We start from the raw sequence: 13028 nt of genomic DNA, 5'->3' as shown, positions 1-13028 counted from the left end.
CAGTAACTTCATTGAAGCCTACTCGTGACAATAAGCGATTTTCATTTCATTCCATTTTCATCCCCTGTGAGAGTGTCCTAAAATCTACAACTCCAGGCTGAGCTCTCCCAGTGTTACCAGCTGTGTAGTAAACTCTCATTAACCCAGGATTTAACCAGGACAATGTGGGGAAAAGAATAGGAGACGTCTGTAAGTTCCACCCATTGACCAGGCTCCATCCTTCAGTTTGCATTAATTGGCAATAATCACGATCACGTTGCCAATCTTGGGCAGTGGTGATGGTGAGTTATGATGAGGAGAGATGGCAGTGTATCAGTTTGGGTCTTGGAATTTGTTTAATTTGCCCAGGTACCTGTTCTCATCCTGTGTCTGTGCCTCTCCACAGGGTGGTCTGAAGTCCATGGCCTATGTGAAAGTTTACTTGGACGATATCAATGATAACAGGCCCGTGTTCTATCCAGTGCAGTACGCAGCCAGCATCAGTACCCAGAGTTTACCTGGGACCGCCGTGCTCAGGGTCTCTGCATTTGACAAGGATGGAGGCCGCAATGGAAAAGTGACATATCGGATTTTCTCGGGCAATCAGCTGTCTTTATTCACGCTCAACAAGGACACAGGTGAGTGAGTCTGTGCCACACTGAGTTGTGTGTGTCACTCTGTCTGCTGAATGCACATTCAGCCCAGCTAGCCCCTGACAAGGCATTGGTCTCATAAACCAAACACTCGCGGGTTCGTACCCACCTGTGCCCCGCGGTGTTTGATCTGTGCAGCGCTCTGCAAGTCAACATTTGTGAGTTTAAGGGGGCTGTCTGGCACATAACCCAGAGACCCAGAGTAATGCTCTGGGGAGCCAGGGTAACGCTCTGGGGAGCCAGGGCTACGCTCTGGGGAGCCAGGGCTACGCTCTGGGGAGCCAGGGCTACGCTCTGGGGAGCCAGGGCTATGCTCTGGGGAGCCAGAGTAACGCTCTGGGGAGCCAGGGTAACGCTCTGGGGAGCCAGAGTAACGCTCTGGGGAGCCAGGGTAACGCTCTGGGGAGCCAGGGCTACGCTCTGGGGAGCCAGGGTAACGCTCTGGGGAGCCAGGGTAACGCTCTGGGGAGCCAGGGTAACGCTCTGGGGAACCAGGGTAACGCTCTGGGGAGCCAGGGTAACGCTCTGGGGAGCCAGGGTAACGCTCTGGGGACCCAGGGTAACGCTCTGGGGAGCCAGGGCTACGCTCTGGGGAGCCAGAGTAACGCTCTGGGGAGCCAGGGTAACGCTCTGGGGAGCCAGGGCTACGCTCTGGGGAGCCAGAGTAACGCTCTGGGGAGCCAGGGTAACGCTCTGGGGAGCCAGAGTAACGCTCTGGGGAGCCAGGGTAACGCTCTGGGGAGCCAGGGTAACGCTCTGGGGAGCCAGGGTAACGCTCTGGGGAGCCAGGGTAACGCTCTGGGGAGCCAGGGTAACGCTCTGGGGAGCCAGGGTAACGCTCTGGGGAGCCAGGGCTACGCTCTGGGGAGCCAGGGTAACGCTCTGGGGACCCAGGGTAACGCTCTGGGGAGCCAGGGTAACGCTCTGGGGAGCCAGGGTAATGCTCTGGGGAGCCAGGGTAACGCTCTGGGGAGCCAGGGTAACGCTCTGGGGAGCCAGGGTAATGCTCTGGGGAGCCAGGGCTACGCTCTGGGGAGCCAGGGTAATGCTGTGGGGAGCCAGGGTAACGCTCTGGGGAGCCAGGGCTACGCTCTGGGGAGCCAGGGTAACGCTCTGGGGAGCCAGGGCTATGCTCTGGGGAGCCAGGGTAACGCTCTGGGGAGCCAGGGTAACGCTCTGGGGAGCCAGGGCTACGCTCTGGGGAGCCAGGGCTATGCTCTGGGGAGCCAGGGGTAACGCTCTGGGGAGCCAGAGTAACGCTCTGGGGAGCCAGGGTAACGCTCTGGGGAGCCAGGGCTATGCTCTGGGGAGCCAGGGTAACGCTCTGGGGAGCCAGGGTAACGCTCTGGGGAGCCAGGGCTACGCTCTGGGGAGCCAGGGTAACGCTCTGGGGAGCCAGGGCTACGCTCTGGGGAGCCAGGGTAACGCTCTGGGGAGCCAGGGTAACGCTCTGGGGAGCCAGGGTTACGCTCTGGGGAGCCAGGGTAACGCTCTGGGGAGCCAGGGCTACGCTCTGGGGAGCCAGGGTAACGCTCTGGGGAGCCAGGGTAACGCTCTGGGGAGCCAGGGCTACGCTCTGGGGAGCCAGGGTAACGCTCTGGGGAGCCAGGGCAACGCTCTGGGGAGCCAGGGTAACGCTCTGGGGAGCCAGGGTAACGCTCTGGGGAGCCAGGGTAATGCTCTGGGGAGCCAGGGTAACGCTCTGGGGCCCAGGGTAACGCTCTGGGGAGCCGGGGTCACGCTCTGGGGAGCCAGGGTAACGCTCTGGGGAGCCAGGGTAACGCTCTGGGGAGCCAGGGTAACGCTCTGGGGAGCCAGGGTAACGCTCTGGGGAGCCAGGGTAACGCTCTGGGGAGCCAGGGTTACGCTCTGGGGAGCCAGGGCTACGCTCTGGGGAGCCAGGGTAACGCTCTGGGGAGCCAGGGTAATGCTCTGGGGAGCCAGGGCTACGCTCTGGGGAGCCAGGGTAACGCTCTGGGGAGCCAGGGTAACGCTCTGGGGAGCCAGGGTAACGCTCTGGGGAGCCAGAGTAACGCTCTGGGGAGCCAGGGTAACGCTCTGGGGAGCCAGGGTAACGCTCTGGGGAGCCAGGGTAACGCTCTGGGGAGCCAGGGTAACGCTCTGGGGAGCCAGGTTCAAATCCCACTGGGCAGATTGTAGAATTTGAATCTGATAAAAACTGGAATTAAAAGTCCAATGATGACCATGAAAGCATTGTCCAGAGAATCTCGACAATGCAGAAGGAGGTTATTTGGCCCATCGAGTTTGCAATGACCCTCTGAAAGAGCACCCTATCTGGCCTACTCTCTCACCCTTTCTCCGTAACTCTGCACATTAATCATGGCCTATACACCTACCTACACATCTTTGGACTGTGGGAGGAAACCGGAGCACCCGGAGGAAACTCACACAGACACTGGGAGAACGTACAGACTCCGCGCACACAGTCACCCGAGGCCGGAATTGAACCCGGGTCCCTGGTGCTGAGAGGCAGCAGTGCTAACCACTATGCCACCTGAATTGATGATTGTCATAAAAACCCATCTGGTTCACTAATGTCCTTCAGGGAAGGAAATCTGCCGTCCTTACCCGGTCTGGCCTACATGTGACTCCAGACCCACAGCAATGTGATTGACTCTGAAATGGCCGAGTGAGTCACTCAGTTCAAGGGCAATTAGGGATGGGCAACATGGTAGCACAGTGGTTAGCACTGCTGCCTCACAGCGCCAGGGTTCCAGGTTCAATTCCCGGCTGGGTCACTGTGCAGAGTCTGCACGTTCTCCCCGTGTCTGTGTGGGTTTCCTCCGGGTGCTCCGGATTCCTCCCACAACTGTTAATGGAAGCCTACTTGTGATAATAAAGATTATTATTATTATTAGAAACTGTTGGCCTCCCTCGCCTAGTTGAACAGCTGTGACTCAGTGACCTTTGAGGGAGATTCGTTCTCACAAACATTGGCTGCTGTATCTCATCACGTCCGGTGCTTTTTGTTGGGATGTTTCCTGCCCTCTGGGAACTTCCTGTTTAACATTCCGCCGCCTCACAACAGCTGTGAGGAACCTGTTATTCTGGACAAGAACGGTGAAACTGACCCCCCCCATCCCTCACTCACCCCCCCCCACACACACACACCCCACCCCCCCCCACACCCCCACACCCACCCCCCCCCCCCCCACACACACACACACCCCCCCCCCCCACCCCCCACACCCCCCCCCCCACACACACACACACCCCCCCCCCACCCCCCACACCCCCCCCCCCCCCACACACACACACACCCCATCCCCCCACCCCCGACACCCCCCCCCCACACACACACACACCCCATCCCCCCCCACCTCCCCTCCCCCCCCCACACACACACACACACCCCATCCCCCCACCCCCGACACCCCCCCCCCCCACACACACACACCCCCATCCCCCCCCCCCACCCCACTCACCCCCCCCCCACACACACACACACCCCATCCCCCCCCCCCCATCCCTCACTCACCCCCCCCACACACACACACCCCCCCCCCCCCACACCCCCCCCCCCCCACACACACACACACCCCACCCCCCCCCACCTCCCCTCCCCCCCCCCCACACACACACACACCCCATCCCTCACTCACCCCCCCCCCCACACACACACCCCCCATCCCCCCCCCCCCCCCCCCCCCCCCCCACTCCCCATCTTCAGGGGCTCCGAGTCCCTCCATCACAGTAAGATCTGTCTCCGGGCCACCAGGGAGGCAGAGGCCAGGACGTCGGCCTCTCTCACCCCCTGGATTCCCAGGTTTCCCTACAGACCAAAGATCGTAACCTCAGGACTCGGCACCACCCTCACCTTTAGAAAACCTCCGACATGACATCTGCAAACCCCTGCCAGAAACCCCTCAGCCTCGGACACGTTTCCTCCGGGTGCTCCGGTTTCCTCCCACAGTCCAAAGATGTGCGGGTTAGGTGGATTGGCCATGCTAAATTGCCCGTAGTGTAAGGTTAATGGGGGGATTGTTGGGTTACGGGTATACGGGTTACGTGGGTTTAAGTGGGGTGATCATTGCTCGGCACAACATCGAGGGCCGAAGGGCCTGTTCTGTGCTGTACTGTTCTATGTTCTATGTTCTATGTGTGCCCTGTGGACCACCTTAAACTGTATCAGGCTGAGCCTGGGACACGACAAGGACGCATTAACTCTCCTTAGAACCTCCTCCCTTTAAATCCATTTGTAATTGGGGCTATGCGTTTACACAGGACTCAGAGTTGCACTGTGTGTTATACGTGTTGTGCCATACACACTGTGCCTGGGTGGGGGTGAGCCAGAGGTGCTCGATGCCTCAGTGAGTCCCATAGTCACACCTTACAATATGTGTGTTGTAAATTTCACTGGATGTTGGCCATGTCTCCTATCCAACTAACTCTCTTCCTCTTCCTGTGCCTTTGGCAATTTCCTGCATCAGTTAAAAGGCTTTACACACATGCCAAGAAATACTATGCTGTAAGCTTGAGATCAGTGCTGACTGATTCAGGACCATGGGCTGTGTGGACTGTTTCACACACACTGGGGGTTGTGGGGACGGTGTCTGAAACAGGTCACTGGCACCAGACACAAAACATTATCCATTTAACTATTGACCAGTGCTCAATGCTGTGAGAATGTTGGTTGACCTTGGGTCAGAATAAACTCCCATTGTTCTGGGAACAGGAATTAGAACCTGCTTTTTCCAACAGGAAGCCCATAGAACTGACATAAAAATAAAAGTTGCAAAAATAACTAATTAAATTCTCTCTGGAAGTTCAACCAGAGGAAGGAAATATTTCATTTTTTTTTAGATTTGATATGGTCAGAATGTGTGTGATGAGTATGTCCTGATAGGGAGAGATATTGCGTTATGTGCAGGGGGCGTGAATACTGCTCAGGTGTCAGGGGTTATTGTGGAGAAAGGGGGAGTTGAACCAGCGATCAGAGTTCTCTGAACTAAATGCCATGTATTCCACCTACAGGAGTCCTCTCACTCGTCGCTCACTTGCATGGCAGAGCGGACATGGTGCAGCGATTGGTCATCTCCGCACAAGACCCAGATGGTCTCATGTCATTGGTCAACGCCATGGTGAATATCAGCATCGTCTCGGGTACCATTTCACCACCACTCTTCCAACAAGCTCAATATTTCTTCACAATCCCTGAAGATGTGAGGAGAGGATCGCATATCGGCTCAGTCAGAGCTCTGAACTCCCCAGGTGAGTGAGGGCATTAAACTCTCTGAGTGAGGATCAGAACATTAAACTCTCCGAGTGGGAGTCAGAGCATTAAACTCTCTGAGTGAGAATCAGAGCATTAAACTCTCGGAGTGAGAATCAGAGCATTAAACTCTCCGAGTGGGAGTCAGAGCATTAAACTCTCCGAATGAGAATCAGAGCATTAAACTCTCCGAGTGGGAGTCAGAGCATTAAACTCTCCAAGTGAGAGTCAGAGCATTAAACTCTCCGAGCGGGAGTCAGAGCATTAAACTCCCCGAGTGAGAATCAGAGCATTAAACTCTCCGAGTGGGAGTCAGAGCATTAAACTATCGGAGTAAGACTCAGAGCATTAAACTCTCCGAGTGAGAGTCAGAGCATTAAACTCCTGGAATGAGAATCAGAGCATTAAACTCTCCGAGTGGGAGTCAGAGCATTAAACTCTCCAAGTGAGAGTCAGAGCATTAAACTCTCCGAGCGGGAGTCAGAGCATTAAACTCCCCGAGTGAGAATCAGAGCATTAAACTCTCCGAGTGGGAGTCAGAGCATTAAACTATCGGAGTAAGACTCAGAGCATTAAACTCTCCGAGTGAGAGTCAGAGCATTAAACTCCTGGAATGAGAATCAGAGCATTAAACTCTCCGAGTGAGAGTCAGAGCACTAAACTCTCCGAGTGAGAATCAGAGCATTAAACATTCGGAGTGGGAATCAGAGCATTAAACTCTCCGAGTGAGAATCAGAGCATTAAACATTCGGAGTGGGAATCAGAGCATTAAACTCTACGAGTGAGAATCAGAGCATAAAACTCTCCGAGTGAGAATCAGAGCATTAAACATTCGGAGTGGGAATCAGAGCATTAAACTCTCCAAGTGAGAGTCAGAGCATTAAACATTCGGAGTGGGAATCAGAGCATTAAACTCTCCGAGTGAGAATCAGAGCATTAAACATTCGGAGTGGGAATCAGAGCATTAAACTCTACGAGTGAGAATCAGAGCATAAAACTCTCCGAGTGAGAATCAGAGCATTAAACATTCGGAGTGGGAATCAGAGCATTAAACTCTCCGAGTGAGAATCAGAGCATAAAACTCTCCGAGTGGGAGTCAGAGCATTAAACTCTCGGAGTGAGAATCAGAGCATTAAACTCTCTAAGTGAGAGTCAGATCATTAAACTCTCGGAGGGAGAGAGCATTAAATTCTCCGAGTGTGAGTATTAAACTCTCGGAGTGAGAGACAGAGCATTAAACTCTCCGAGTGAGTCAGAGCAGTAAACTGTCCGAGTGAGAGTATTAAACTTTCGCAGTGAGAATCAGAGCATTAAACTTTCGCAGTGAGAATCAGAGCATTAAACTCTCGGAGTGAGTCAGAGCATTAAACTCTCCGAGTGTGAATCAGAGCATTAAACTCTCGGAGTGAGAATCAGAGCATTAAACTCTCGGAGTGAGAAGCAGAGCATTAAACTCTCGGAGTGAGAATCAGAGCATTAAACTCTCGGAGTGAGAAGCAGAGCATTAAACTCTCGGAGTGAGAATCAGAGCATTAAACTCTCGAAGTGAGAATCAGTGCATTAAACTCTCCGAGTGAGAGTCATAGAACATAGAACATAGAACAGTACAGCACAGAACAGGCCCTTCGGCCCTCAATGTTGTGCCGAACAATGATCACCCTACTCATCCACCCTATACCCGTAACCCAACAATCCCCCCCTTAACCTTACTTTTATTAGGACACTACGGGCAATTTAGCATGGCCAATCCACCTAACCCGCACATCTTTGGACTGTGGGAGGAAACCGGAGCACCCGGAGGAAACCCACGCACACAGGGGGAGGACGTGCAGACTCCACACAGACAGTGACCCAGCCGGGAATCGAACCTGGGACACTGGAGCTGTGAAGCATTTGTACTAACCACCATGCTACCCTGCTGCAGAGCATTAAAACTCTCGGAGTGAGAGTCGGGGCATTAAACTCTCCAAGTGAGAGTCAGAGTATTAAACTCTCCGAGTGAGTCAGAGCATTAAACTCTCCGAGTGAGAATCAGAGCATGAAACTCTCCGAGTGAGAGTATTAAACTCTCGCAGTGAGAATCAGAGCATTAAACTATCGGAGTGAGAATCAAAGCATTAATCTCTCTGAGTGGGAGTCAGAGCATTAAACTCTCCGAGTGAGAGTCAGAGCATTAATGTCTCCGAGTGGGAGTCAGAGCATTAAACTCTCGGAGTGAGAATCAGAGCATTAAACTCTACGAGTGAGAGTATTAAACTCTCGCAGTGTGAAGCAGAACATTAAACTCTCGGAGTGAGAATCTGAGCATTAAACTCTCGGAGTGAGAAGCAGAGCATTAAACTCTCGAAGTGGGAGTCAGAGCATTAAACTCTCCGAGTGGGAGTCAGAGCATTAATTTCTCGGAGTGAGAATCAGAGCATTAAACTCTCGGAGTGAGAATCAGAGCATTAAACTCTCAGAGTGAGAATCAGAGCATTAAACTCTCGGAGTGAGAAGCAGAGCATTAAACTCTCCGAGTGAGAGTCAGAGCATTAAAACTCTCGGAGTGAGAGTCGGGGCATTAAACTCTCCGAGTGAGAGTCAGAGTATTAAACTCTCGGAGTGAGAAGCAGAGCATTAAACTCTCCGAGTGAGAGTCAGAGCATTAAACTCTCTGAGTGAGAATCAGAGCATTAAACTCTCGGAGTGAGAATCAGAGCATTAAAATCTCCGAGTGGGAGTCAGAGCATTAAACTCTCGGAGTGAGAATCAGAGCATTAAACTCTCCGAGCGGGAGTCAGAGCATTAAACTCCCCGAGTGAGAATCAGAGCATTAAACTCTCCGAGTGGGAGTCAGAGCATTAAACTATCGGAGTAAGACTCAGAGCATTAAACTCTCCGAGTGAGAGTCAGAGCATTAAACTCCTGGAATGAGAGTCAGAGCACTAAACTCTCCGAGTGAGAATCAGAGCATTAAACATTCGGAGTGGGAATCAGAGCATTAAACTCTCCGAGTGAGAATCAGAGCATTAAACATTCGGAGTGGGAATCAAAGCATTAAACTCTACGAGTGAGAATCAGAGCATAAAACTCTCCGAGTGAGAATCAGAGCATTTAACATTCGGAGTGGGAATCAGAGCATTAAACTCTCCGAGTGAGAATCAGAGCATAAAACTCTCCGAGTGGGAGTCAGAGCATTAAACTCTCGGAGTGAGAATCAGAGCATTAAACTCTCTAAGTGAGAGTCAGATCATTAAACTCTCGGAGGGAGAGAGCATTAAACTCTCCGAGTGTGAGTATTAAACTCTCGGAGTGAGAGACAGAGCATTAAACTCTCCGAGTGAGTCAGAGCATTAAACTCTCCGAGTGTGAATCAGAGCATTAAACTCTCCGAGTGAGTCAGAGCATTAAACTCTCCGAGTGTGAATCAGAGCATTAAACTCTCGGAGTGAGAATCAGAGCATTAAACTATCGGAGTGAGAATCAGAGCATTAAACTCTCGGAGTGAGAGTCAGAGCATTAAACTCTCCGAGTGAGAATCAGAGCATTAAACTCTCGAAGTGAGAATCAGTGCATTAAACTCTCCGAGTGAGAGTCAGAGTATTAAACTCTCCGAGTGAGAGTCATAGAACATAGAACAGTACAGCACAGAACAGGCCCTTCGGCCCTCAATGTTGTGCCGAACAATGATCACCCTACTCATCCACCCTATACCCGTAACCCAACAATCCCCCCCTTAACCTTACTTTTATTAGGACACTACGGGCAATTTAGCATGGCCAATCCACCTAACCCGCACATCTTTGGACTGTGGGAGGAAACCGGAGCACCCGGAGGAAACCCACGCACACAGGGGGAGGACGTGCAGACTCCACACAGACAGTGACCCAGCCGGGAATCGAACCTGGGACACTGGAGCTGTGAAGCATTTGTACTAACCACCATGCTACCCTGCTGCAGAGCATTAAAACTCTCGGAGTGAGAGTTGGGGCATTAAACTCTCCGAGTGAAAGTCAGAGTATTAAACTCTCCGAGTGAGTCAGAGCATTAAACTCTCCGAGTGAGAATCAGAGCATGAAACTCTCCGAGTGAGAGTATTAAACTCTCGCAGTGAGAATCAGAGCATTAAACTATCGGAGTGAGAATCAAAGCATTAATCTCTCTGAGTGGGAGTCAGAGCATTAAACTCTCCGAGTGAGAGTCAGAGCATTAATGTCTCCGAGTGGGAGTCAGAGCATTAAACTCTCGGAGTGAGAATCAGAGCATTAAACTCTACGAGTGAGAGTATTAAACTCTCGCAGTGTGAAGCAGAGCATTAAACTCTCGGAGTGAGAATCTGAGCATTAAACTCTCGGAGTGAGAAGCAGAGCATTAAACTCTCGAAGTGGGAGTCAGAGCATTAAACTCTCCGAGTGGGAGTCAGAGCATTAATTTCTCGGAGTGAGAATCAGAGCATTAAACTCTCGGAGTGAGAATCAGAGCATTAAACTCTCAGAGTGAGAATCAGAGCATTAAACTCTCGGAGTGAGAAGCAGAGTATTAAACTCTCCGAGTGAGAGTCAGAGCATTAAAACTCTCGGAGTGAGAGTCGGGGCATTAAACTCTCCGAGTGAGAGTCAGAGTATTAAACTCTCGGAGTGAGAAGCAGAGCATTAAACTCTCCGAGTGAGAGTCAGAGCATTAAAACTCTCGGAGTGAGAGTCAGAGCATTAAACTCTCCGAGTGAGAGTCAGAGCATTAAACTCTCCGAGTGGGAGTTGGAGCATTAAATTCTCGGAGTGAGAGAGCATTAAACTCTCCGAGTGTGAGTATTAAACTCTCCGAGTGAGAGTCAGAGCATTAAAACTCTCGGAGTGAGAGTCGGGGCATTAAACTCTCCGAGTGAGAGTCAGAGTATTAAACTCTCCGAGTGAGTCAGAGCATTAAACTCCCCGAGTGAGAATCAGAGCATGAAACTCTCCGAGTGAGAGTATTAAACTCTCGCAGTGAGAATCAGAGCATTAAACTATCGGAGTGAGAATCAGAGCACTAAACTCTCGGAGTGCGAATCAGAGCATTAAACTCTCCGAGTGAGAGTCAGAGCATTAATCTCTCCGAGTGGGAGTCAGAGCATTAAACTCTCGGAGTGAGAATCAGAGCATTAAACTCTACGAGTGAGAGTATTAAACTCTCGCAGTGTGAAGCAGAGCATTAAACTCTCGGAGTGAGAATCTGAGCATTAAACTCTCGGAGTGAGAAGCAGAGCATTAAACTCTCGGAGTGAGAATCAGAGCATTAAACTCTTGGGGTGAGAATCAGAGCATTAAACTCTCGGAGTGAGAATCAGAGCATTAAACTCTCCGAGTGAGTCAGAGCATTAAACTCTCCGAGTGAGAGTCAGAGCATTAAACTCTCCGAGTGGGAGTCAGAGCATTAATCTCTCGGAGTGAGAATCAGAGCATTAAACTCTCGGAGTGAGAATCAGAGCATTAAACTCTCAGAGTGAGAATCAGAGCATTAAACTCTCCAAGTGAGAGTCAGAATATTAAACGGTCCGAGTGAGAATCAGAGCATGAAACTCTCCGAGTGTGAGTATTAAACTCTCGCAGTGAGAATCAGAGCACTAAACTCTCGGAGTGGGAGTCAGAGCATTAAACTCTCCGAGTGAGAGTCAGAGCATTAATCTCTCCGAGTGGGAGTCAGAGCATTAAACTCTCGGAGTGAGAATCAGAGCATTAAACTCTCCGAGTGAGAATCAGAGCATTAAACTCTCCGAGTGAGAGTCAGAGCATTAAACTCTCGGAGTGAGAATCAGAGCATTAAACTCCCCGAGTGAGAATCAGAGCATTAAACTCTCCGAGTGGGAGTCAGAGCATTAAACTATCGGAGTAAGACTCAGAGCATTAAACTCTCCGAGTGAGAGTCAGAGCATTAAACTCCTGGAATGAGAACAGAGCATTAAACTCTCCGAGTGAGAGTCAGAGCACTAAACTCTCCGAGTGAGAATCAGAGCATTAAACTCTCCGAGTGGGAGTCAGAGCATTAAACTCTCTGAGTGAGAATCAGAGCATTAAACTCTCGGAGTGAGAATCAGAGCATTAAACTCTCGGAGTGAGAATCAGAGCATTAAACTCTCGAAGTGAGAATCAGTGCATTAAACTCTCCGAGTGAGAGTCAGAGCATTAAACTCTCCGAGTGGGAGTTGGAGCATTAAACTCTCGGAGTGAGAGAGCGTTAAACTCTCCGAGTATGAGTATTAAACTCTCCGAGTGAGAGTCTGAGCATTAAAACTCTCGGAGTGAGAGTCGGGGCATAAAACTCTCCGAGTGAGAGTCAGAATATTAAACTCTCCGAGTGAGTCAGAGCATTAAACTCTCCGAGTGAGAGTCAGAGCATTAATCTCTCCGAGTGGGAGTCAGAGCATTAAACTCTTGGAGTGAGAATCAGAGCATTAAACTCTCGAAGTGAGAATCAGAGCATTAAACTCTCCGAGTGAGAATCAGAGCATTAAACTCTCCGAGTGAGAATCAGAGCATTAAACTCTCCGTGTGAGAATCAGAGCATTAAACTCTCCGAGTGGGAGTCAGAGCATTAAACTCTCAGAGTGAGAATCAGAGCATTAAACTCTCGGAGTGAGAATCAGAGAATTAAACTCTCCGAGTGAGTCAGAGCATTAAACTCGCCGAGTGAGAATTAGAGCATTAAACTCAGAGTGAGAATCAGAGCATTAAACTCTCCGAGTGGGAGTATTAAACTCTTGCAGTGAGAATCAGAGCATTAAACTCTTGGAGTGAGTCAGAGCATCAAACTCTCCGAGTGTGAATCAGAGCATTAAACTCTCTGAGTGAGTCAGAGCATTAAACTCTCGGAGTGAGAATCAGAGCATTAAACACTCCGAGTGGGAGTTAGAGCATTAAACTCTCCGAGTGGGAGTTGGAGCATTAAATTCTCGGAGTGGGAGTCAGAGCATTAAACTCTTGGAGTGAGAATCAGAGCATTAAACTCTCTGAGTGGGAGTCAGAGCATTAAACTCTCCGAGTGAGAATCAGAGCAATAAACTCTCCGAGTGAGAGTCAGAGCATTAAACTCTCGGAGTGAGAATCAGAGCATTAAACTCTCCGAGTGAGAGTCAGAGCATTAAACTCTCTGAGTGAGTCAGAGCATTAAACTCTCGGAGTGAGAATCAGAGCATTAAACTCTCTGAG

The 13028-nt window shown here is 50.7% G+C and overlaps 1 protein-coding gene across 1 annotated transcript in view; it reads left to right on the top strand.

The window, feature by feature from the left end:
* The window catches only part of LOC119977762 (protocadherin-16-like), a 288909-nt gene that overhangs the window by 186853 nt on the left and 89028 nt on the right, over positions 1-13028 (top strand). Inside the window, exons 3-4 of the mRNA XM_038818966.1 lie at positions 386-617; positions 5628-5864. Coding sequence (XP_038674894.1) covers positions 386-617; positions 5628-5864 — 469 coding nt within the window. The remainder of the gene's footprint in view (positions 1-385; positions 618-5627; positions 5865-13028) is intronic.

The sequence above is a fragment of the Scyliorhinus canicula genome, chromosome 14 (genome assembly GCF_902713615.1).
Source record: "Scyliorhinus canicula chromosome 14, sScyCan1.1, whole genome shotgun sequence".
NCBI lineage: Eukaryota > Metazoa > Chordata > Chondrichthyes > Carcharhiniformes > Scyliorhinidae > Scyliorhinus > Scyliorhinus canicula.
The sequence above is the reverse complement of the archived record's forward strand: the minus strand, read 5'-3'. Positions and strand labels throughout refer to the sequence as shown.